Raw genomic sequence first — 26,072 nt, forward strand, 5'->3', positions numbered from 1 at the left:
GAGTAAGCTGTCGTGAAAAAAAGTCTGTCCACGACAAAGATTAAATGCTTTAAATGAAGACAAGCGACTTCCATGTAGGATATCTCTCTCCTACATTATTTTCTAACTTTCCGCGGATAAACAAGAAATCAAAACGTATATAATATTTACATTTCACCGGTCAGTATACATTTATATATATAATAAATTATTTAGTTGAAGAAGACGTGAAGTCGGGATCTTGTCACAGTAAAAACAGTAATAATCTTCAAAAGTATATAACATTCCAGAGGCAACACTTCCGATAGTATAAAGGATAAGACCGATGGTACGGTCCTATAGGATAGGGGGTAGGACCGATGGTACGGCCCGATAGGAAAAGGGGTAGGACCGATGGTACGGTCCGATAGGAAAGGGGTAGGACCGATGGAACGGTCCGATAGCATAGGGGGTAGGACCGATGGTACGGTCCTATCGGATTATGGGTAGGACCGATGGTACGGTCCGATAGCATAGGGGGTAGGACCGATGGTACGGTCCGATAGCATAGGGTGTAGGACCGATGGTACGGTCCGATAGCATAGGGGGTAGGACCGATGGTACGGTCCGATAGCATAGGGGGTAGGACCGATGGTACGGTCCGACAGCATAGGGGGAAGGACCGATGGTACGGCCCGATAGCATAGGGGGTAGAACCGATAGTACGCCCCGTTAGGATAAGGGGTATGGCCGATGGCACGGTCCGAAAGAGTAAGGGGTATGACCGATGGCACGGTCCGAAAGAGTAAGGGGGGGTAGTACCGATGGACCGATGATTCTTTCCGATAGGATAGGGAGTATGACCGATGGTACGGTCCTATCGGATTATGGGTAGGACCGATGGTACAGTCCGATAGGATAAGGGGAAGGACCGATGGTACAGTCCGATAGGATAAGGGGAAGGACCGATGGTACAGTCCGATAGGATAAGGGGGAAGGACCGATGGTACGGCCTGATAGGATAAGGGGTAGGACCGATGGTATGGCCTGATAGGATAAGGGGTAGGACCGATGGTATGGCCTGATAGGATAAGGGGTAGGACCGATGGTACGGCCCGATAGGATACGGGGTAGAACCGATGGTACGGTCCTATCGGATTATGGGTAGGACCGATGGTACGGTCCTATCGGATTATGGGTAGGACCGATGGTACAGTCCGAAAGGATAAGGGGAAGGACCGATGGTACAGTCCGATAGGATAAGGGGAAGGACCGATGGTACGGGCCGATAGGATAAGGGGTATGACCGATGGTACGGTCCTATAGGATAGGGGGTAGGACCGATGGGACGGGCCGATAGGATACGGGGTAGGACCGATGGTACGGTCCGACAGCATAGGGGGTAGGACCGATGGTACGGTCCGACAGCATAGGGGGTAGGACCGATGGTACGGGCCGATAGGATAGGGGGTAGGACCAATGGTACGGCCTGATAGGATAGGGGGTAGGACCGATGGTACGGTCCGACAGCATAGGGGGTAGGACCGATTGTACGGTCCGACAGCATAGGGGGTAGGACCGATGGTACGGTCCGACAGCATAGGGGGTAGGACCGATGGTACGGCCCGATAGGATACGGGGTAGAACCGATAGTACGCCCCGTTAGGATAAGGGGTATGGCCGATTGCACGGTCCGAAAGAGTAAGGGGTATGACCGATGGCACGGTCCGAAAGAGTAAGGGGGGTAGTACCGATGGACCGATTATTCTTTCCGATAGGATAGGGAGTATGACCGATGGTACGGTCCTATCGGATTATGGGTAGGACCGATGGTACAGTCCGATAGGATAAGGGGGAAGGACCGATGGTACGGTCCGGTAGGATAAGGGGGAAGGACCGATGGTACGGGCCGATAGGATAAGGGAGAAGGACCGATGGTACAGTCCGGTAGGATAAGGGGTATGACCGATGGTACGGTCCGATAGTATGGGGGGTAGGACCGATGGTACAGTCCGGTAGGATACGGGGTAGAACCGATGGTACAGCCCGATAGGATAGCAAATATAACGAATTTTAACATTACTTTCACCCTTTGATTGTTAACACATAGTTTAATTGTACAAATACTACACAATTATTTGACGTTTTAAATAAAATTGATGTTTCTCGATGTAGCAGGTGATTTTATCTTAAAACAGAGATACACACATATAATTAATATGTCTTCTTATACACAACGATTTCCGTCAATACAACCTATTACTCAGCTCCAGAGGCTGGTGTCCCGACTTCCCGGTTGTTAACCACCACGCCACACCATACTTGAACATGCACTTCTCTAGTGTCGGTGACCATTAAGTGATTTCCGCTGTTGTTACAAACCGTAAGTACTTTCCAGTTAAAACACTTATTTATATCAAATTTACTTACTTGTCTTTCTTTTAAAACAGCGACCATTGGTCTGTCCGAGAATTCGTTATCCAACGAGGCGATACTAACCAGGAACATGTTATTCATCCCTCTCTATAAAAGCGTAAGCATGTTCTATAATTAGTGACTGTATTCATCTTCCAGTATGAAGGTCTCCACACTGTCACTGCTCTTCACCGTGGTCCTCTTGGCCTGTCTGGTCAGTGAAGGTCACGGCTGGTTCTCTTCTGTCAGGAGGAAAGTCAGGCAGGGTGCCAGGTTCGCCAAAGGTGCCGCTCGAGGAGCACGTGACATGTACAGGGGATACAGGTAGGTTATCTTTCTGGGTATCACATGCATCGGGATACCTTTTCACTCGATATAACATCAGTTATTCTGCATGTTTATAACGGGAGCCTGAAGTTGGTTCCGAGTTCCGAGTTCCGTTTAAGTAAAACGGAACTCGGAACCAGTTCCGAGTTCCGTTTAAGAAAAACTGAAATATTATGTATTAGCTTTATTGGTTTTGGTCCCAGTTCCGAGTTCCGTTTAAGAAAAACTGAAATACTATGTATTAGCTTTATTGGTTTTGGTCCCAGCTCCGAGTTCCGTTTAAGATAAACGGAACTCGGAACCAGTTCCGAGTTCCGTTTAAGAAAAACTGGAATACTATGTATTAGCTTTATTGGTTTTGGTCCCAGTTCCTAGTTCCGTTTAACATAAACGGAACCCGGAACCAGTTCCGAGTTCCGTTTAAGAAAAACTGAAATACTATGTATTAGCTTTATTGGTTTTGGTCCCAGTTCCTAGTTCCGTTTAAGATAAACGGAACCAGTTCCGAGTTCCGTTTAAGAAAAACTGAAATATTATGTATTAGCTTTATTGGTTTTGGTCCCAGTTCCGAGTTCCGTTTAAGAAAAACTGACATACTATGTATTAGCTTTATTGATTAAGGTCCCAGTTCCGAGTTCCGTTTAAGAAAAACTGAAATATTATGTATTAGCTTTTTTGATTTTGGTCCCAGTTCCGAGTTCCGTTTAACAAGTTCCGTTTAAGGAAATGTTGGTATTTATAAGCTTTACGGGTTTTGGTCCCAGTTCCGAGTTCCGTTTAAGAAAAACTGAAATATTATGTATTAGCTTTTTTGATTTTGGTCCCAGTTCCGAGTTCCGTTTAACAAGTTCCGTTTAAGGAAATGTTGGTATTTATAAGCTTTACGGGTTTTGGTCCCAGTTCCGAGTTCCGTTTAAGAAAAACTGAAATATTATGTATTAGCTTTTTTGATTTTGGTCCCAGTTCCGAGTTCCGTTTAACAAGTTCCGTTTAAGGTAATGTTGGTATTTATAAGCTTTACGGGTTTTGGTCCCAGTTCCGAGTTCCGTTTAGGAAAAACTGAAATACTATGTATTAGCTTTATTGATTAAGGTCCCAGTTCCGAGTTCCGTTTAAGAAAAACTGAAATACTATGTATTAGCTTTATTGGTTTTTGTCCAGTTCCGAGTTCCGTTTAAGAAAAACTGAAATACTATGTATTAGCTTGATTGGTTTTGGTCCAGTTCCGAGTTCCGTTTAAGAAAAACTGAAATACTATGTATTTGCTTGATTGGTTTTGGTCCAGTTCCGAGTTCCGTTTAAGTAAAACGGAACTAGGAACCAGTTCCGAGTTCCGTTTAAGATAAACGGAACTAGGAACCAGTTCCGAGTTCCGTTTAAGAAAATATTCTATGTACTTTATCTCAATATGAGACCAGAATCTGAAGAAGAACAAGTGCAATCAATGATTGCGAAAGCTCACCGGCGGCAGCAATCACACTTTGCATTCATTTTTTATGTATGTATAAGCATGTCATTTTGAAATTGTACATCACATAATATCGCTCCTAGACCTCTAATGGATGTATATATCAAATAAGAAGGGTGTGGACTTACAAGCTTTTCAAAACTAACCCCCAAAATCTTTAAAGTGAGTTTTTGTGTCAAAAAAAGTAAGTCCACTAAATAGTAAAATGCCAAAATGCCAATTTTTTTCTGCATGATTTGCCATAGCATCACTCCTGGATCTCTAATGAATGTATAAACCAAATTAGAAGGGTGATAGGTGTATACTTTTGGACTTACCCCTAATACTTTAAAGTGAGTTTTGGTGCCAAAAAAGTTAAGTCCACAAAATGGTAAAATGCGAAAAAATCACATTTTTTTTTCTGCATGATTTTGCCATAACATCATTCCTAGACCTCTAATGATGTATTGACTAGATAAGAAGGGACTGAGGTGTATACTTTTGGACTTACAAGCTTTCCAAAAACTTACTCCAAAAACTTTAAAGTAGGTTTTGGTGCCAAATAAGTTAAGTCCACAAAATGGTAAAATGCGAAAAAATCACATTTTTTTCTGCATAATTTTGCCATAACATCACTCCTAAACCTCTAATGAATGTATAAACCAACTTAGAAGGGCATGAGGTGTATACTTTTGGACTTACAAGCTTTCCAAAAACTTACTCCAAAAACTTTAAAGTAGGTTTTGGTGCCAAATAAGTTAAGTCCACAAAATGGTAAAATGCGAAAAAATCACATTTTTTTCTGCATAATTTTGCCATAACATCACTCCTAAACCTCTAATGAATGTATAAACCAACTTAGAAGGGCATGAGGTGTATACTTTTGGACTTACAAGCTTTCCAAAAACTTACTCCAAAAACTTTAAAGTAGGTTTTGGTGCCAAATAAGTTAAGTCCACAAAATGGTAAAATGCGAAAAAATCACATTTTTTTCTGCATAATTTTGCCATAACATCACTCCTAAACCTCTAATGAATGTATAAACCAACTTAGAAGGGCATGAGGTGTATACTTTTGGACTTACAAGCTTTCCAAAAACTTACTCCAAAAACTTTAAAGTAGGTTTTGGTGCCAAATAAGTTAAGTCCACAAAATGGTAAAATGCGAAAAAATCACATTTTTTTCTGCATAATTTTGCCATAACATCACTCCTAAACCTCTAATGAATGTATAAACCAACTTAGAAGGGCATGAGGTGTATACTTTTGGACTTACAAGCTTTCCAAAAACTTACTCCAAAAACTTTAAAGTAGGTTTTGGTGCCAAATAAGTTAAGTCCACAAAATGGTAAAATGCGAAAAAATCACATTTTTTTCTGCATAATTTTGCCATAACATCACTCCTAAACCTCTAATGAATGTATAAACCAACTTAGAAGGGCATGAGGTGTATAATGTTGGACTTACAAGCTTTCCAAAAACTTACCCCAAAAACTTTAAAGTTTTGGGGTGGGACGCCGACGCCGACGCCGGGGTGACAGCATTAGCTCTCGGTTACTCGTAACCGGTGAGCTAAAAACTACATGTGTCAAATGGATGCAAAGTCATTTATCATTCACGTATGAATTTTAAGGGACTTGGTCCTAGTTTTCAGTTCCGTTGAAGAAAATCGAAACTAGGAACCAGTTCCGAGTTCCGTTTAAGTAAAACGGAACTAGGAACCAGTTCCGAGTTCCGTTTAAGAAAAAATTCTATGTACTTTATCTCAATATGAGACCAGAATCTGAAGAAGAAAAACTACATGTGTCAAATGGATGCAAAGTCATTTATCATTCACGTATGAATTTTAAAGTACTTGGTCCTGGTTTTCAGTTCCGTTGAAGAAAAACGAAACTCGGAACCAGTTCCGAGTTCCGTTTAAGTAAAATGGAACTGGGAACCAGTTCCGAGTTCCGTTTCAGGATAACAACACGACTGGTGTTGTAAAATTACGAGAAATTGTTGTGTTGTAACATCCAAGAGAGAATGTTACAACGCAGTTTTCGTTCATGGTACAATTCTTTTTTTTTTACCCTTTCGTAAATTACAAGTAGTTTGTTAAAGCAGCTTTCTAGATATCGCGAAATGTGGGTCCATGGAGGGAGATATGAGTTTTTATTTGTAGTAAATGTATCTATATGTGTGAAGTTAAAGTACACAAACAAAGCAATAACTGCAAAGTATATTTCATACACCATTTTGTTTTTCAATATGGCTTCTACTGTTGAGGTGAAATGTCTATATGACGACTGGGAAAAATTCTTTAATTGGTATTACTGAAGTTTTATTCAACACAAATAAAAAAAAATACAATTACATTGAATACTATTGAACAGTTCTTTCATTGGCACCTGGAAACATAGAAATACGCGGGGTAGCAGGAAACTTCTAAGGAGCTGTTGCCAAAGGCCTTCCTTGTTATTCGCTGTCAATGATTAGACTAATTGATTAGATTAAATCTACAATTTGTGATATCACTAATTCGAATATATGGTATCATTAAATGATTTAACGATATCATGAATTCTAATTTATGATATCATTTAATGAATAAATTACATCAACAATTCGTATTGATATCACTTTATTCCTTGAATTAATGATATCAATAATGGAATTATTCATATAAATAAATCGAATAAATGATAACCATTAATTATGTCGCCCCCGTAAGTTTCGGAGAGACATATTGCTTTGTTCCCGCGAGGAGGGGATGCTTGGGATTGCATTTGAGTTTTGTAAGTCAGAGCTCACATGATCTGCTACTGAAAATATTAAATTTATTCATACGTTTGTTCCCGTGCGATAACTTGTATTCTTGTTAACAAATTGTCTCCATTTAAAAAAAAAATTGTATTTATTTTGTTTTTCAAGATTTTCTGCATAGTCAAATACAAAAATATAACCCATATACGCTTATCTTAAACGGAACTCGGAACTGGGACCAAAACCCGTAAAGCTTATACATAGTTGTTCCGTTTTTCTTAAACGGAACTCGGAACTGGGACCAAAACTCGTAAAGCTAATATATTGCAGTTCCGTTTTTCTTAAACGGAACTCGGAACTGGTTCCTAGTTCCGTTTTTCTTAAACGGAACTCGGAACTGGTTCCGAGTTCCGTTTATCTTAAACGGAACTCGGAACTGGGACCAAAACCAATCAAGCTAATACATAGTATTTCAGTTTTTCTTAAACGGAACTCGGAACTGGGACCAAAACCAATAAAGCTAATACATAATCAGTTTTTCTTAAGCGGAACTCGGAACTGGTTCCTAGTTCCGTTTATCTTAAACGGAACTCTGAACTGGTTCCTAGTTCCGTTTATCTTAAACGGAACTCTGAACTGGTGAGTACCGTTTATCTTAAACGGAACTCGGAACTGGGACCAAAATCAAAAAAGCTAATACATAATATTTCAGTTTTTCTTAAACGGAACTCGGAACTGGGACCTTAATCAATAAAGCTAATACATAGTATTTCAGTTTTTCCTAAACGGAACTCGGAACTGGGACCAAAACCCGTAAAGCTTATAAATACCAACATTACCTTAAACGGAACTCGGAACTTGTTAAACGGAACTCGGAACTGGGACCAAAATCAAAAAAGCTAATACATAATATTTCAGTTTTTCTTAAACGGAACTCGGAACTGGGACCTTAATCAATAAAGCTAATACATAGTATTTCAGTTTTTCCTCAACGGAACTCGGAACTGGGACCAAAATCAAAAAAGCTAATACATAATATTTCAGTTTTTCTTAAACGGAACTCGGAACTGGGACCTTAATCAATAAAGCTAAAACATAGTATTTCAGTTTTTCCTAAACGGAACTCGGAACTGGGACCAAAACCCGTAAAGCTTATAAATACCAACATTACCTTAAACGGAATTTGTTAAACGGAACTCGGAACTGGTTCCGAGTTCCGTTTATCTTAAGCGGAACTCGGAACTGGGACCGAAACCCGTAAAGCTTATAAATACCAACATTACCTTAAACGGAACTCGGAACTTGTTAAACGGAACTCGGAACTGGGACCAAAATCAAAAAAAGCTAATACATAATATTTCAGTTTTTCTTAAACGGAACTCGGAACTGGGACCTTAATCAATAAAGCTAATACATAGTATTTCAGTTTTTCCTAAACGGAACTCGGAACTGGGACCAAAACCCGTAAAGCTTATAAATACCAACATTACCTTAAACGGAACTCGGAACTTGTTAAACGGAACTCGGAACTGGGACCAAAATCAAAAAAGCTAATACATAATATTTCAGTTTTTCTTAAACGGAACTCGGAACTGGGACCTTAATCAATAAAGCTAATAGATAGTATTTCAGTTTTTCCTCAACGGAACTCGGAACTGGGACCAAAACCCGTAAAGCTTATAAATACCAACATTACCTTAAACGGAACTTGTTAAACGGAACTCGGAACTGGTTCCGAGTTCCGTTTATCTTAAACGGAACTCGGAACTGGGACCAAAATCAAAAAAGCTAATACATAAAATTTCAGTTTTTCTTAAACTGAACTCGGAACTGGGACCTTAATCAATAAAGCTAATACATAGTATTTCAGTTTTTCCTAAACGGAACTCGGAACTGGGACCAAAACCCGTAAAGCTTATAAATACCAACATTACCTTAAACGGAACTTGTTAAACGGAACTCGGAACTGGGACCAAAATCAAAAAAGCTAATACATAATATTTCAGTTTTTCTTAAACGGAACTCGGAACTGGGACCTTAATCAATAAAGCTAATACATAGTATTTCAGTTTTTCCTAAACGGAACTCGGAACTGGGACCAAAACCCGTAAAGCTTATAAATACCAACATTACCTTAAACGGAATTTGTTAATCGGAACTCGGAACTGGTTATGAGTTCCGTTTATCTTAAACGGAACTCGGAACTGGGACCGAAACCCGTAAAGCTTATAAATGCCAACATTACCTTAAACGGAACTCGGAACTTGTTAAACGGAACTCGGAACTGGGACCAAAATCAAAAAAGCTAATACATAATATTTCAGTTTTTCTTAAACGGAACTCGGAACTGGGACCTTAATCAATAAAGCTAATACATAGTATTTCAGTTTTTCCTAAACGGAACTCGGAACTGGGACCTTAATCAATAAAGCTAATACATAGTATTTCAGTGTTTATTAAACGGAACTCGGAACTGGGACCAAAATCAAAAAAGCTAATACATAATATTTCAGTTTTTCTTAAACGGAACTCGGAACTGGGACCTTAATCAATAAAGCTAATACATAGTATTTCAGTTTTTCCTAAACGGAACTCGGAACTGGGACCAAAACCCGTAAAGCTTATAAATACCAACATTACCTTAAACGGAATTTGTTAAACGGAACTCGGAACTGGTTCCGAGTTCCGTTTATCTTAAGCGGAACTCGGAACTGGGACCGAAACCCGTAAAGCTTATAAATACCAACATTACCTTAAACGGAACTCGGAACTTGTTAAACGGAACTCGGAACTGGGACCAAAATCAAAAAAAGCTAATACATAATATTTCAGTTTTTCTTAAACGGAACTCGGAACTGGGACCTTAATCAATAAAGCTAATACATAGTATTTCAGTTTTTCCTAAACGGAACTCGGAACTGGGACCAAAACCCGTAAAGCTTATAAATACCAACATTACCTTAAACGGAACTCGGAACTTGTTAAACGGAACTCGGAACTGGGACCAAAATCAAAAAAGCTAATACATAATATTTCAGTTTTTCTTAAACGGAACTCGGAACTGGGACCTTAATCAATAAAGCTAATACATAGTATTTCAGTTTTTCCTCAACGGAACTCGGAACTGGGACCAAAACCCGTAAAGCTTATAAATACCAACATTACCTTAAACGGAACTTGTTAAACGGAACTCGGAACTGGTTCCGAGTTCCGTTTATCTTAAACGGAACTCGGAACTGGGACCAAAATCAAAAAAGCTAATACATAATATTTCAGTTTTTCTTAAACGGAACTCGGAACTGGGACCTTAATCAATAAAGCTAATACATAGTATTTCAGTTTTTCCTAAACGGAACTCGGAACTGGGACCAAAACCCGTAAAGCTTATAAATACCAACATTACCTTAAACGGAACTTGTTAAACGGAACTCGGAACTGGGACCAAAATCAAAAAAGCTAATACATAATATTTCAGTTTTTCTTAAACGGAACTCGGAACTGGGACCTTAATCAATAAAGCTAATACATAGTATTTCAGTTTTTCCTAAACGGAACTCGGAACTGGGACCAAAACCCGTAAAGCTTATAAATACCAACATTACCTTAAACGGAATTTGTTAATCGGAACTCGGAACTGGTTATGAGTTCCGTTTATCTTAAACGGAACTCGGAACTGGGACCGAAACCCGTAAAGCTTATAAATGCCAACATTACCTTAAACGGAACTCGGAACTTGTTAAACGGAACTCGGAACTGGGACCAAAATCAAAAAAGCTAATACATAATATTTCAGTTTTTCTTAAACGGAACTCGGAACTGGGACCTTAATCAACAAAGCTAATACATAGTATTTCAGTTTTTCCTAAACGGAACTCGGAACTGGGACCTTAATCAATAAAGCTAATTCATAGTATTTCAGTGTTTATTAAACGGAACTCGGAACTGGGACCAAAATCAAAAAAGCTAATACATAATATTTCAGTTTTTCTTAAACGGAACTCGGAACTGGGACCTTAATCAATAAAGCTAATACATAGTATTTCAGTTTTTCCTAAACGGAACTCGGAACTGGGACCAAAACCCGTAAAGCTTATAAATACCAACATTACCTTAAACGGAATTTGTTAAACGGAACTCGGAACTGGTTCCGAGTTCCGTTTATCTTAAGCGGAACTCGGAACTGGGACCGAAACCCGTAAAGCTTATAAATACCAACATTACCTTAAACGGAACTCGGAACTTGTTAAACGGAACTCGGAACTGGGACCAAAATCAAAAAAAGCTAATACATAATATTTCAGTTTTTCTTAAACGGAACTCGGAACTGGGACCTTAATCAATAAAGCTAATACATAGTATTTCAGTTTTTCCTAAACGGAACTCGGAACTGGGACCAAAATCAAAAAAGCTAATACATAACATTTCAGTTTTTCTTAAACGGAACTCGGAACTGGGACCAAAACCCGTAAAGCTTATAAATACCAACATTACCTTAAACGGAGCTCGGAACTTGTTAAACGGAACGCGGAACTGGGACCTTAATCAATAAAGCTAATTCATAGTATTTCAGTGTTTATTAAACGGAACTCGGAACTGGTTCCCAGTTCCGTTTTTCTTAAACGGAACTCGAAACTGGTTCCGAGTTCCGTTTACTTAAACGGAACTCGGAACTCGGAACCAACTTCAGGCTCCCGTTTATAACATCAGTTATTCTGCATGTTAATACTTATTTATACATACACTCGATATAACATCAGTTATTCTGCATGTTTATACTCATTTATACATACACTCGATATAACATCAGTTATTCTGCATGTTTATCCTCATTTATACATACACTCGATATAACATCAGTTATTCTGCATGTTTATACTCATTTATACATACACTCGGTATAACATCAGTTATTCTGCATGTTTATACTCATTTATACATACACTCGATATAACATCAGTTATTCTGCATGTTTATACTCATTTATACATACACTCGATATAACATCAGTTATTCTGCATGTTAATACTTATTTATACATACACTCGATATAACATCAGTTATTCTGCATGTTTATACTCATTTATACATACACTCGGTATAACATCAGTTATTCTGCATGTTTATACTCATTTATACATACACTCGATATAACATCAGTTATTCTGCATGTTTATACTCATTTATACATACACTCGGTATAACATCAGTTATTCTGCATGTTTATACTCATTTATACATACACTCGATATAACATCAGTTATTCTGCATGTTTATACTCATTTATACATACACTCGATATAACATCAGTTATTCTGCATGTTAATACTTATTTATACATACACTCGATATAACATCAGTTATTCTGCATGTTAATACTCATTTATACATACACTCGATATAACATCAGTTATTCTGCATGTTTATACTTATTTATACATACACTAGATATAACATCAGTTATTCTGCATGTTTATACTCATTTATACATACACTCGATATAACATCAGTTATTCTGCATGTTTATACTCATTTATACATACACTAGATATAACATCAGTTATTCTGCATGTTTATACTCATTTATACATACACTAGATATAACATCAGTTATTCTGCATGTTAATACTCATTTATACATACACTCGATATAACATCAGTTATTCTGCATGTTTATACTTATTTATACATACACTAGATATAACATCAGTTATTCTGCATGTTTATACTCATTTATACATACACTCGGTATAACATCAGTTATTCTGCATGTTTATAACATCAGTTATTCTGCATGTTAATACTTATTTATACATACACTCGATATAACATCAGTTATTCTGCATGTTAATACTCATTAGCTCACCGGTTACGAGTAACCGAGAGCTAATGCTGTCACCCCGGCGTCCGCGTCGGCGTCGGCGTCGGCGTCCCACCCCAAACTTTAAAGTATACACCTCATGCCCTTCTAAATTGGTTTATAGATTCATTAGAGGTCTAGGAATGATGTTATGGCAAAATAATGCAGAAAAGAATTGTGATTTTTTCGCATTTTGCCATTTTGTGGGCTTAACTTTTTGGCACCAAAACTCACTTTAAAGTTTTAGGGGTAAGTCCAAAAGTATACACCTATCACCCTTCTTATTTGGTGTATACATTCATTAGAGATCCAGGAGTGATGCTATGGCAAATCATGCAGAAAAAAATTGGCATTTTGGCATTTTACTATTTAGTGGACTTACTTTTTTTGACACAAAAACTCACTTCAAAGATTTTGGGGGTTAGTTTTGAAAAGCTTGTAAGTCCACACCCTTCTTATTTGATATATACATCCATTAGAGGTCTAGGAGTGATATTATGTGACATACAATTTCAAAATGACATGCTTATACATACATAAAAAAATGAATGCATAGTGTGATTGCTGCCGCAGGTGAGCTTTCGCAATCATTGATTGCACTTGTTTATATATTCACTCGATATAACATCAGTTATTCTGCATGTTTATACTCATTTATATATACACTCGATATAACATCAGTTATTCTAAATGTTTATACTAATTTATACATATACTCGATATAACATCAGTTATTCTGCATGTTTATACTCATTTATATATACACTCGATATAACATCAGTTATTCTGCATGTTTATACTAATTTATACATACACTCGGCATAACATCAGTTGTTCTGCATGCTTATACAAATTTATTCTGCATGCTTCATGATCCATACAGTGTTTATATACTGTATGTGCATTTTACGTTTTCGTACATTGTAAATTCAATGTATGTTTATCTTTGTCAGTATTTATGTATTGTTTTGCTGTCCATTGACAGTTACAACTCCGGTAAAATTAGTCACGATACACCAGTCGACCAGTGAGAACTACCTTGATCGGTTAACCAATAATTAAGTATACGACTCCACACTATTTAACATAATCTCAAATGTATCCATGTATTATATCATATTTCCTGTACAGTGTATCCATGTATTATATCAGATTTCCTGTACAAATTTGTATGTGTGTAATTATACTTTATATGTTTATGAGAATAAAATCTTGCCAATGTCATTGTTGAGCGTAAGGCTAGTAATAATATAAACCAGAAATCCCTGGTTTGGTCCCTAGTACAGGCAGTGGAATACATTTATTTAATACGACACTCATTGACAGTCGGCTGTTAAACGATACAAATAAACATTTTCCATATCAATTTGTAAACCCGCTCCCAGTACATACACAACGAACACTAGAATGGTATTCTTATCATAGGTAATATTAAAATCCATGACTTATCCATCAACTAACTTGTTTTTAAATATACTCGATATATATTTCTTAATTATCTTAAAATGACGCACAAGGACCTCTGATACATGAAAATGAAAATGGAAGTCTTAAACCCAAAAATTAACACTGGGTACCAGCTGCCTTAAAGATTTGTGAAGAATTATTCCATCATTGTTTACACTACAATAGAGTAATCTCTCCCGACTTTGAAACTAAAGCAATCTAATTAAAATCTAGATGGTCATGTTCACTACGTTACATGAACATCTAACAACATCACATAATTAAGGGGTCACGTTCTGATGAAATTTGAGATGTGCGTATTTCACTTTCAGGGCGAATTGTCCACTTGCCGATGTCATCGAGGCAAACCATTTCGTTACAGTATGCATCTGAAGCAAACCATTTCGGTACAGCATGTACTATATATTTTGTGGGACGAAATGACTTGAAATAAATTGACAGATTATACAAGTTATTATGAATTTTAGTTATGCTAATTCGGACATATAAAAAACACTTCCAAGATTCTGAAAGTAGTCATTTGATTGGCTAATCCAAAAGGTCACCCTGACGTGACCCCTTATGGGAAGTTGTTAGATGTTCATGTAACGTAGTGAGAATGACCATCTAGATTTTAATTAGATTGAAACTAAAGGTCTCTAGAATTCAATATTCTAGAGACGGGGCCACTCTACCAAAATATCATAATACCATTCATACTGTACATTCTTATGTCCCTGTGTTTGTGTAGTAGGTTAAACATTTTTTATTATTATTATTTTCGAATACTATAGTATACAGTATTTAGTTTGATATCATACATTATTGAGATTTGACAACAGCAGACTCTTATTAGTATATTAAGCATTTCCCATTTGTGTAGTTAAACCATTTCTCTTTTACAGTGACATGAGAAAAGCCAACTGGAAGAAATTCTGATAAATACTTCCACGCTCGAGCCAACCACGATGCCGCACGGCACGGACCAGGGGGCCGCTGGGCCGCTAGGGTGATCAGGTACGGCGATCTCCACATTTCTTATTCCTCCTTTTACATTTTCAATACTTTACTGCGATATTTCAATATCACTCACATTAATTCTTAGCTAGAGTACGAGTTACCATTTGAAAATTTTATGAGATTTATCCTATGATATGTTATAAAGTAAAAGTATATAATGTATTATACTGTATGTGACCAATTGATGTACACAATAGTGTGTCTGAGTTTGTGAATAAAATCTTTGAATCTTTTTTTTTCAAAATATGGTTGTATATACATATGTATATATATATCTATAGGTGATCGTTTGTAATTTACTTGTGTCTTGATAAAGAGGCAGTTTGCCTCGAAAATTCGACAATGTATTTGTCTGTACTGTCGTTGTTACTACTTGACAAATTGTCTTTTTGTAGTATGTTAGGATCCAGTACCTATATTGGACCATATCATCACTAGACCCTATATATATGTGTGTATAAACTATTTCTACGACTTTACATTGTTAAAGCAATTATTCCTGTACTTTGTTATTAATACAGCTCTCTTTCTATCTTTTACCAGTAATGCACGCGAGAACTGGCAGAGCGGAGTGAGTGGGCGTGGTCACGAGGACACACGCGCAGACCAAGAAGCAAACAGGTGGGGTCGTAACGGAGGGGATCCGAATAGGTACCGCCCTAAGAACCTCCCCGACCAGTACTGACCCTTCATTACCTAAAATAGAGGGAACGAATCATCCTAGCAGTTACACTGTACTTAACCGGACCACAATATTGGGACTTTGTAACTGATTTTGATGAATTGTAATTAGTTTTTTAAATTAGTAATACATATTTACGTGTTGTTGTTGTTGTTGTTGTTGTTGGTATCGGTCCCCAGCGGTCACTGTAACAAGGACCTCCGAGGAATATTGGCGTCAACCATTGAATGAGCTTTATTGATTATATGCAAGACTTACCTTTTCTCTTCCTTCCCCCTTTTCTTTTGGAGTATAAGGAGTCTAGGAAGAGCATTATGTTAACAATTAAGGAATAGAGATAACTGTCAAAATCAAAGATGGTGCCTATCTACGATTTGTTTTCCAGTCAAAACTAGAAATTGAATTTGCACAAAAAGAGATCAGTGATGATTACGAAACATTAACTTTTAGTACTAGACAAAGATGATAATAAATTTCAACTGATAAAATCCAAGTAAGCCACGTGTCGGCCATTTTGGTTCCAACCAGTCTCCAAACTCAATATGCCAAACTTGATACCGAAGTGAACCAACATATAACATTTGATACAGATTCGCGAAGAACTTTCTGAGAAAAAGTGACAACGAACGAAACATGCAAAACTAGGGACCAGAGGAAGCAACAATATTAAATGTGTGAAGATCCATTGAATTCATCTGGACAAATAGTAATAACAATTAAATCTTCAACCTGCCAAAATTCAAGATGGCCGCCTGACGGCTATTTTTCTTTCAATCAGTCTCAAATTTGAATATTTGCAAATATGTACCACGGGGAACCTATATATGAAATTTAAGAAAGATCCGTAAAGTACTTTGTGATCATGAGAAATAACGGATAGCAAACATCAAACTCATGATGCAAAATGGTGCAAAATGGCCGCCAGTGTGCGATTCCTCGATGAGAAGTCAGTAAGGAGTCAGTGAAGTGGTCCTATAGGAGTCGGTCCTTGGTGTTAATGTTTTTATTCTGTGTCCTAGGGACGCGCCAAGCCCTTGTGTTAAGTTATAGTCAAAATGCTTAAAAATGACAAAGCAGGTACGAAAGATTTATTTTCTTCCGACTTTTCGTGCTAATAAAAATCAATAAAATAATTGACGAGAGAAATCGAGAATCATTCCTTGGAATGTAAAAGTATAGGGACAGAATAGGTATCATGTAAGACCAAAATTTCCTCATTGGACATCAAAGTATTGTGGACCAGTGTGTGGTGTCTTTCAACAGAGTGAACAGTAATAAGGTAGAGACAAAGTTTGATTAGGAAGAGAAAAAGTTTGACCAGTGTCATTTAATAAAACACAAATGATATCACAATACTGATAGCTCAGATATACACACGTTTATCGTTTAATTAGCTTGAAGCCTTACGGCTCATAAGTTTGTATATAAAACATCCATTTTAACAACATATAAATAATATGTAAGTATGGAGATTGACAAAACAATAGGCGTACCAGGTGATAGAAACATAGATGCATTCATTTCAACAACATATGTATAAAATATGTAAGCTAGGAGATCGACAAAACATAGAAATAGAGAAGCATTCATTGCAACAGCATATTTACAATATGTAAGTATAAAAAATTGACAAAACAATAGGCGTACCAGGTGATAGAAACAAAGAGGCATTCATTGCAACAGCATATTTACAATATGTAAGTACGAACAATTGACAAAACAATAGGCGTACCTGGCGACAGAAACATAAAAGCATTCATTTCAACAACATATATACAACTTGTAAGAATAGTTAGGTAATGGACCAAACAATAGGTGTAAATTGAGATAAACACATACAAATATTATATTGATCTCTACTAAAGGTTGGAATCTCGACCGTACTAACCAGCTTGATCGCAAATACTTTCCAATACACATGTATAACATAGAAGTTGGACAACTTTATATGAGGAAGGACGGTTCCGGTCCTGCTGTCTAATGAGCCTTTTAAGAATATCAACATATATAGTTGACAAATAAGAACCACATGGAACTCTTCCTCTGTACTTGGTTTTGGTTACAATAACGACTTAGCCTAATTTCCCTTGTAATATTACGTACCGGCCTTCTTCACTATAGAGCGTATGCGGAGACGTTAGGTAAATTATTACAATGTAAAGTTGTCTGCAGTGAACGTATATAAATAACATTAAGATGACCTTTCAATAAATTCCTTTCTTGTTTGAATAATCAAAGTAAAAATACTCTTTCGTTATGAACTTAATGAGTTACCTAGACACTACCAAAACAAGAAGACAACAATGATTGTTTAACTTGACAACGCCAATTTCAATTTCTATGATTTCCCGACTCACAAGACCTATGCTGTTTATCTCATAATCTAAGGGAAAGTCACATTATTTAAATGACATATTTTTTTTTAAATGTCACACACAAAATTGAAGATATTAATCATTATAAATGCAATAAATTATAGTTAACACGGACACCACAGGTAATTTATTCTAGCAAACTAATAATTTAAATGCGTCATATATGTACTTTTTTTTTTATTTAACTCTTCCAACCTATCTTATGTTGATTTAAGTTCGCCTCTTATAACTACTGCTAATGTATACAAATTGTACTACTAAGTATGATTTTCGGAGTAATCGTAGCTACATTTCTACCAAAACTTTTCCGAGCTCTTACATGGAAAATATTTGGGCTTTTTACCACTTTTCATTTTTAAGGTACATGTACGGTATTTTAGACTACATTTTCCCTACTACAATTCCAGTGTCTGAAAAAAATCATAGTTGGCTGGACATATCTTGCTTTTCGGAAAACGACATGATTTATTTTTGTATGTAGTAACATGATTTACACTTAAATAAGATCTCGATCGATTTATCTTTTTTCAAGAATTTACGCGGTAGTCACTCGGGTATGCACTCGGAGGGTTTTCTCACATGGTCATTTGTGTTATGTTCCCGGCCTTTCGGTCCATAGATGAAAATAACATTTTATATGCACATAAATACAAGTACATTAAAAAAAAAGAATGTAATTGATATGTCCTTTAAAAAAAACTCTATATAAAAAATACCAGTTTTAATTCTGTAACGTTGTTTACGCTTTACAATTGCGCTATATCACATAGGCTTGGCTTCCTATAACAGTATAAACTGTCCCTAATTACGTAGCTATAGACACAAAAGATAGACGACACCTACTTCATTATACACATCTGTCAGCCAGACGTGGTTTATTGTTTTCAGGTAAATGCGTTGACAGGTAAATCATTGATAAAAAGGTTTCCTAAACAGGATGTATAATTCATAGGAATTTTGCTTGAGAAACCAGCTACCAAAGGGAAAAACCATTAAAATCTCACTTATTTTTTTAATCAACTACATGTATAGGTGTGTCTTAAACAGAAAGCTAAAGTGTTTTAGGGAACTTTGAATTGGAAAATACGAGTTATGCCATAAATAAATATTTTCTATACATTCTTTTCTTTGACATGTGGTATCATCAATTTGTGGTGAGCTGCTGAAATCTGGATAACAGGTCTATATAAAGACGCTTTCGTCGAATTTGACAATCATCTGTACAACCTTTGGCTGCATCGGCTCTTATGTAAGTAAAGACTTTCATTATTTGAGAACTAACCATTAGTTTTGAATATGATACATTGTATATGTGTACTTAGGAGTAATTATGTATATGGCACGTCAAAGGGACCGATATTAAAAAAAATATTGATTAAAAAAATGAATGCAAATTTTGTTTGTACAGTAAAACTTGATTTAACCGACTACTGACTTAAACCACAGGGATCTGAGAATTTATTACAGTCTAACAGTATCTGGACCTTCCTTAGTGTGTATATTACATTTTCAGACGTTTCGGGGTCTAGATTAAAATTCAGTAAAAATATATACTCGGGGATACACAGATGACAAGGATATTATACTCCTTTAACAAACTGTCAGTTTTAGCTTCGCTGTTAGGGTAGTTAGGGTATTAACTATCTACAAACCTAACTTCAGCCTTTCACAATTAATAGCAATATGATATGCAGCTGTAAGGGTCTATATAGTGCAATTCTTATCAATGATATTGGCGTTACAAACAATCTATTTTTTATGTACAAATATAGGAATAGGTACAATTATTCAGAGATAAGATTTTTTTTACATCAAGCAGTATTTTAATCGGCGCCCCTGTGTATTCAAGTTAACTGATTATTTGTAGGTAGAAATGTTACAAATGAGAACTTTTAGTAAATACCTAATTCATGCTTCGTCCAAAAGAATAACTGACTTGTTTTATTCACCTTTTGTCAAGCTTCTTTATTTTGTTTGTTAAGAGAGTGTGGTACATATATATATACACGTGTGTGATGGTATGAATTATAATTATTTCGGTTGTTGGAAATAAACTGAATTAAAATTGTTTTATTTACTGTATCCATTCTCCAGTATGAAGGTCTCCACACTGTCACTGCTCTTAACCGTGGTCATCTTGGCCTGTCTGGTCAGTGAGGGTCACGGCTGGTTCTCTAGATCTGCCTCCAGGGGAGTCAGTAGGGGAGTCAGGAGGGGAGCAAAGTTCGTCAAAGGTGCCGCCCTAGGAGCACGTGACATGTACAGGGGATACAAGTAGGTTATCTTTCTATATATATACTGGATCGGATACCTTTTTCACTTGATATAACAACAGTTATTCTGCATGTTTACACTTATTTATACATATACACGATATAACATCAGTTATTCTGCATGTTTATATTAATTTATACATACACTCGATTTAACATCAGTTATTCTTCATATTTATATTAATTTATGCACTGTATATACACTCGATATAACATCAGTTATTCTGCATGTTTATACTCATTTATACATACACTCGATATAACATCAGTTATTCTGCATGTTTATACTCATTTATACATACACTCGATATAACATCAGTTATTCTGCATGTTTATACTAATTTATGCATACACTAGATATAACATCAGTTATTCTGCATGTTTATACTTATTTATACATATACTCGATATAACATCAGTTATTCTGCATGTTTACACTTATTTATACATATACTCGATATAACATCAGTTAGTCTGCATGTTTATACTTATTTATACATATACTCGATATAACATCAGTAATTCTGCATGTTTACACTAATTTATACATACACTAGATATAACATCAGTTATTCTGCATGTTTATACTTATTTATACATATACTCGATATAACATCAGTTATTCTGCATGTTTACACTTATTTATACATATACTCGATATAACATCAGTTAGTCTGCATGTTTATACTTATTTATACATATACTCGATATAACATCAGTTATTCTGCATGTTTATACTTATTTATACATACACTCGGTATAACATCAGTTATTCTGCATGTTTACACTTATATATTTACATTTTGGTGGCAAAGCCACGATATAAACTAAGTAAAAAGATTTGCAGTCTATGTGACCATAATTGACACCCAAAACGTGACATCAATCTATGCAGCGCACGAATATAATTACCCACCGGAACTACATGTAACTAACGCAAATTGTTTTTTATGTTACTTAAAAAGTATCAAAAAAACATTTTATACAATATTGTTACACAAATAATAACAAAAAAATTGAACAGACTGTGTTTTTTCGTATTATTTCAATGCACGTTTTATTTGCCAATCTGAACGTGACAATTGAATTTTGAAAAAGAGGCTGTTCTATTTGTCGAACCCCATTGACGAAATCGCTGAATATTGGTATTTTTTATGCTAACTCAATTTTAATTTTCAAAAATAACAAAAGGAATATGTCTAGAATGTAAATATAAGCATTAAACTGTCTTTTTTTGTTGTATATGGTCGATATATATGCCAAAGCTTTGCAAACAAACATGTCACAATATGACGTTTGTTTGCAAAGCTCTGGCATATATATCGACCATAGACACCAAAAAGACCATAGACACCAAGGAAAAGACAGTTTAATCCTTAATTATATATACACTCGATATAGCATCAGTTATTCTGCATGTTTACACTTATTTATACATACACTAGATATAACATCAGTTATTCTGCATGTTTACACTTATTTATACATATACAAGATATAACATCAGTTAGTCTGCATGTTTATATTTTAATTATTATATACACTCGATATAACATCAGTTATTCTGCATTTTTACACTTATTTATACATATACACGATATAACATCAGTTATTCTGCATGTTTATATTAATTTATACATACACTCGATTTAACATCAGTTATTCTGCATCTTTACACTTATTTATACATATACACGATATAACATAGGTTATTCTGCATGTTTATATTAATTTATACATACACTCGATTTAACATCAGTTATTCTGCATCTTTACACTTATTTATACATATACACGATATAACATCAGTTATTCTGCATGTTTATATTAATTTATACATACACTCGATTTAACATCAGTTATTCTGCATGTTTATATTAATTTATACATACACTCGATTTAACATCAGTTATTCTTCATGTTTATATTAATTTATACACTGTACATACACTCGATATAGCATCAGTTAATCAGCACGTTTATACTAATTTATGTACACACTTGATATGCATGCAGTGTTGATGATATTATACTGTAGGCTAGTAGTGTAGGTGCATTTTATGTTTTGTATATTCAATATATGTTTATCTCTGTCTTTATTTTTTCCAATTTTATATGAAACGGAAAAGTGTGTTTTATCTGATATTGGTTTGCTATCCATTGACATTGATAGTTGTAACTCTGGTAAATATTAGCCGCAATATGCCACTTTGCTAGAGAAAAGTTCTCTTCAGCTCCATCGGTTAAGCGTTAGGCTAGACAGCCAGATTTGTCTAATCATGCAGTCTCTCTGTTACATTGGTGCCCGTCAATGGACACAGACAAAATACTCAGCCTTGCTCCACCAATATCGCTGTTACCATTGAAAAATCGAAGACGATTTTTTTACTTGAGTGGAGAATGAAACTCTGGTAAGAATCAACCGCAATATACCACTCGTCCAAAGGGACTGTGTGCTAGGCTACAAAGAACTTAATTTAGTTCGATCAGTTGAGCGTAAGACTAGAAAGGTAGAGGTCCCGTGTTCGATACCTAGCGGAGGCAGTACATACATGTATTTAATCTTGCGCTCTGTTAATAACACCAGAGAAAGACTCCCACCAAAGGAAATTAGATCAAGTTCAAACCAAAACGATATCTTTACAACACTTATTATCGATCGGCCGTTAAAACAAATACAAAACACTCTATACCTACACGACACTTATTGTCGGTCGGCCGTTAAAACAATTACAAAACTCTATACCTACACGACACTTATTGTCGGTTGGCCGTTAAAACAATACAAATTACACTATACCTACACGACACTTATTGTCGGTTGGCCGTTAAAACAATACAAAACACTCTATACCTACACGACACTTATTGTCGGTTGGCCGTTAAAATATTACAAATTACTCTATACCTACACGACACTTATTGTCGGTTGGCCATTAAAACATTACAAATTACTCTATACCTACACGACACTTATTGTCGGTTGGCCGTTAAAACAATACACATTACTCTATACCTACACGACACTTATTGTCGGTTGGCCGTTAAAACATTACAAATTACTCTATACCTACACGACACTTATTGTCGGTCGGTCGTTAAAACAATACAAATTACTCTATACTTACACGATACTTATTGTAGGTTAGCCGTTAACACGACACTTATTGTCGGTCGGCCGTTAAAACAATACAAATCACTCTTCCATGATCGGTTTTCCATAACAATTTGTAAACTTCATAACCATATACATTGTATACGGAAACACAGGTTTAGTTACCACCTATTTGTTAGTACTTATTTGTTATAAATGATTTGTTATAATTTATTTCTCAGATAATTTATTTGTTATTAGTCTACTTATTTGTTATTAATCATTATCAATACTAGTGTATTTTATTATAATCGTTATCTATTATATTTTAAACATTTTTCTTGACATATCACCAGGAATACTATATATATTATTATTTTGTGTTTATATTTCGTTGCCTGGCAACTGTCTAAAGCCACTTCTGTTACATGTTATTACATATATGTGTACAAAGAACACTATAATGATATAAATGACTAAGATAATTATACGGACTTATATCACAAGTAATCTTAGAAGTCCTTGACTGACTGCATCCATCAATTTACTTAATTTTTAATATATATGTACTCGATATCTAATTATCTAAAAATGTACGCCGCGCAAGAACCTCCGATTCATGAAGTTGAAAATGGAAGTCTTACCCAAAAATTTAGACTGGCTACCAGCTGCCTTAAAGTTTTGTGAAAAATTATCCAGCTAAATTCTTACACTGCAATAGAGTAATCTCTCCCGACTTTGAAACTAAAGATCTCTAGAATTCAATATTCTCTAAGGTCTCTAGAATTCAATATTCTAGAGACGGGGCCACTCTACCAAATTATAATACCATTTATACTGTACATTCTCCAGTCCCTGTAATTGTGTAGTAGTTTGGGTATTTTCTTTCTCGAATATACAGTATACAGTTTAATATACAGTATACAGTTTAATATACAGTATACAGTTTAATATTATAAAAAAAATGTAATATTAGAGATCTAGCAACAACAGCAGGCTCTTCTAATAAGCCATCTCCAAATTGTGCAGTGAAACCATTTTTCTTTTACAGGGACATGAGAGATGCCAACTGGAAAAACTCTGATAAATATTTCCACGCTCGAGCCAACCACGATGCCGCACGGCACGGACCAGGAGGGCGCTGGGCCGCTAAGGTCATCAGGTACGACGATATCCACATGTCTTTTTCCGCCTTTCACATTTGTCAATGCTTTACTGCGATATTTCAATATCGAGGCAGACACACTGGTGATGTGTTCTGATGACATCACGTGCAATTCGATCTCTCACAACACACGATATACCTGTGGTGACACGGGTACATGCAAAGCGACACAAACACGTGTGACCTCGTGCAATGAGTACACATTTTAACACATATCTATTTCTGTTTATCAAATTTTAGTTGTATATATACCGTTATTATCACTATGCGTTGTTAAAACAATTATTTCAGTACCCTGTAATTAGCTCTATCTCTCCCTCTTATATTACCAGTGATGCACGCGAGAACTGGCAGAGCGGAGTTAGTGGGCGTGGTCACGAGGACACACGCGCAGACCAAGAAGCAAACAGGTGGGGTCGTAACGGAGGGGATCCAAATAAGTACCGACCAGCTGGCCTGCCCAGCCGTTACTGATTATTGAGTGGAAAACACCGGAGAACGCATGGACAACATTCATTACTAAAAACTGATGACAAACAGTACTAGTAGCTACATTGCACTGTGGATAATCTAACCGTGGTGTAAACATACAGGACATACGATGAATTGACCTGACCACATTTATTGGGACTTTGTGATTGTATAACTAATATAATGACATAAAGTTTAAACACATTTAATAAATACTTACACATGTTGTTGTCGTTGTTGTTGTTTATGTGATTGCTAAGGCCTCCCGTTAACTTAATGTTAAGTCCTCCGTTACCTGGTTTTATCGACTATGATACTTGGAAAGCCTCCAAGAAATTATGAGGTTATGAGACATAAGACTTTGGATTCGCCTCCAGAAAATATAGTTACAGAATACCAGACAAATCGTATTAAATTCTGCACACCCTGAACGGGTTACCGATTACTGAATCTCATTCTCCTATACAGCAAGATTATTAATCATAGCTTTGCTTACAGCAAGATTATTAATCATAGCTTTTCTTCAGTTGTTTTTTTCAGAAATAGAATCATTTAGTTGTGAAGAATAGTACCTGTTTTGTTTGCTCCAGTTGACAATTCCCCAATGTTAATGCTAAGTCCATTAATAATTGTGTATACTTGAATCATGTCGCATCTTTTTCTATACTGTAGTAATGGTATGCCAAGATGTTGAAGTCTTTCATGAAAGGGTACGTCCGATATGTTCTTAACAAGTTTAGTGGTTCTTTTCTGGACGTTCTCAAGAGTGACAATATCTATTTTGAGTTGAAGACTCTA

The 26,072-nt window shown here is 36.0% G+C and overlaps 1 protein-coding gene across 1 annotated transcript; it reads left to right on the plus strand.

Annotated features, from left to right (window-relative positions):
* Positions 1-1,857: 1,857 nt before the first annotated feature.
* Positions 1,858-25,500, plus strand: LOC117332300. Its single transcript, XM_033891184.1, is given in 8 exon segments — positions 1,858-1,895; positions 2,533-2,697; positions 15,100-15,124; positions 15,126-15,211; positions 15,758-15,895; positions 20,366-20,545; positions 24,690-24,800; positions 25,136-25,500. Coding segments are annotated over 8 exon segments (885 nt in total). The 3' UTR covers positions 25,278-25,500.
* The last annotated feature ends 572 nt before the right edge of the window (positions 25,501-26,072 follow it).

Source organism: Pecten maximus, chromosome 8 (assembly GCF_902652985.1).
Source record: "Pecten maximus chromosome 8, xPecMax1.1, whole genome shotgun sequence".
Taxonomy (NCBI): domain Eukaryota; kingdom Metazoa; phylum Mollusca; class Bivalvia; order Pectinida; family Pectinidae; genus Pecten; species Pecten maximus.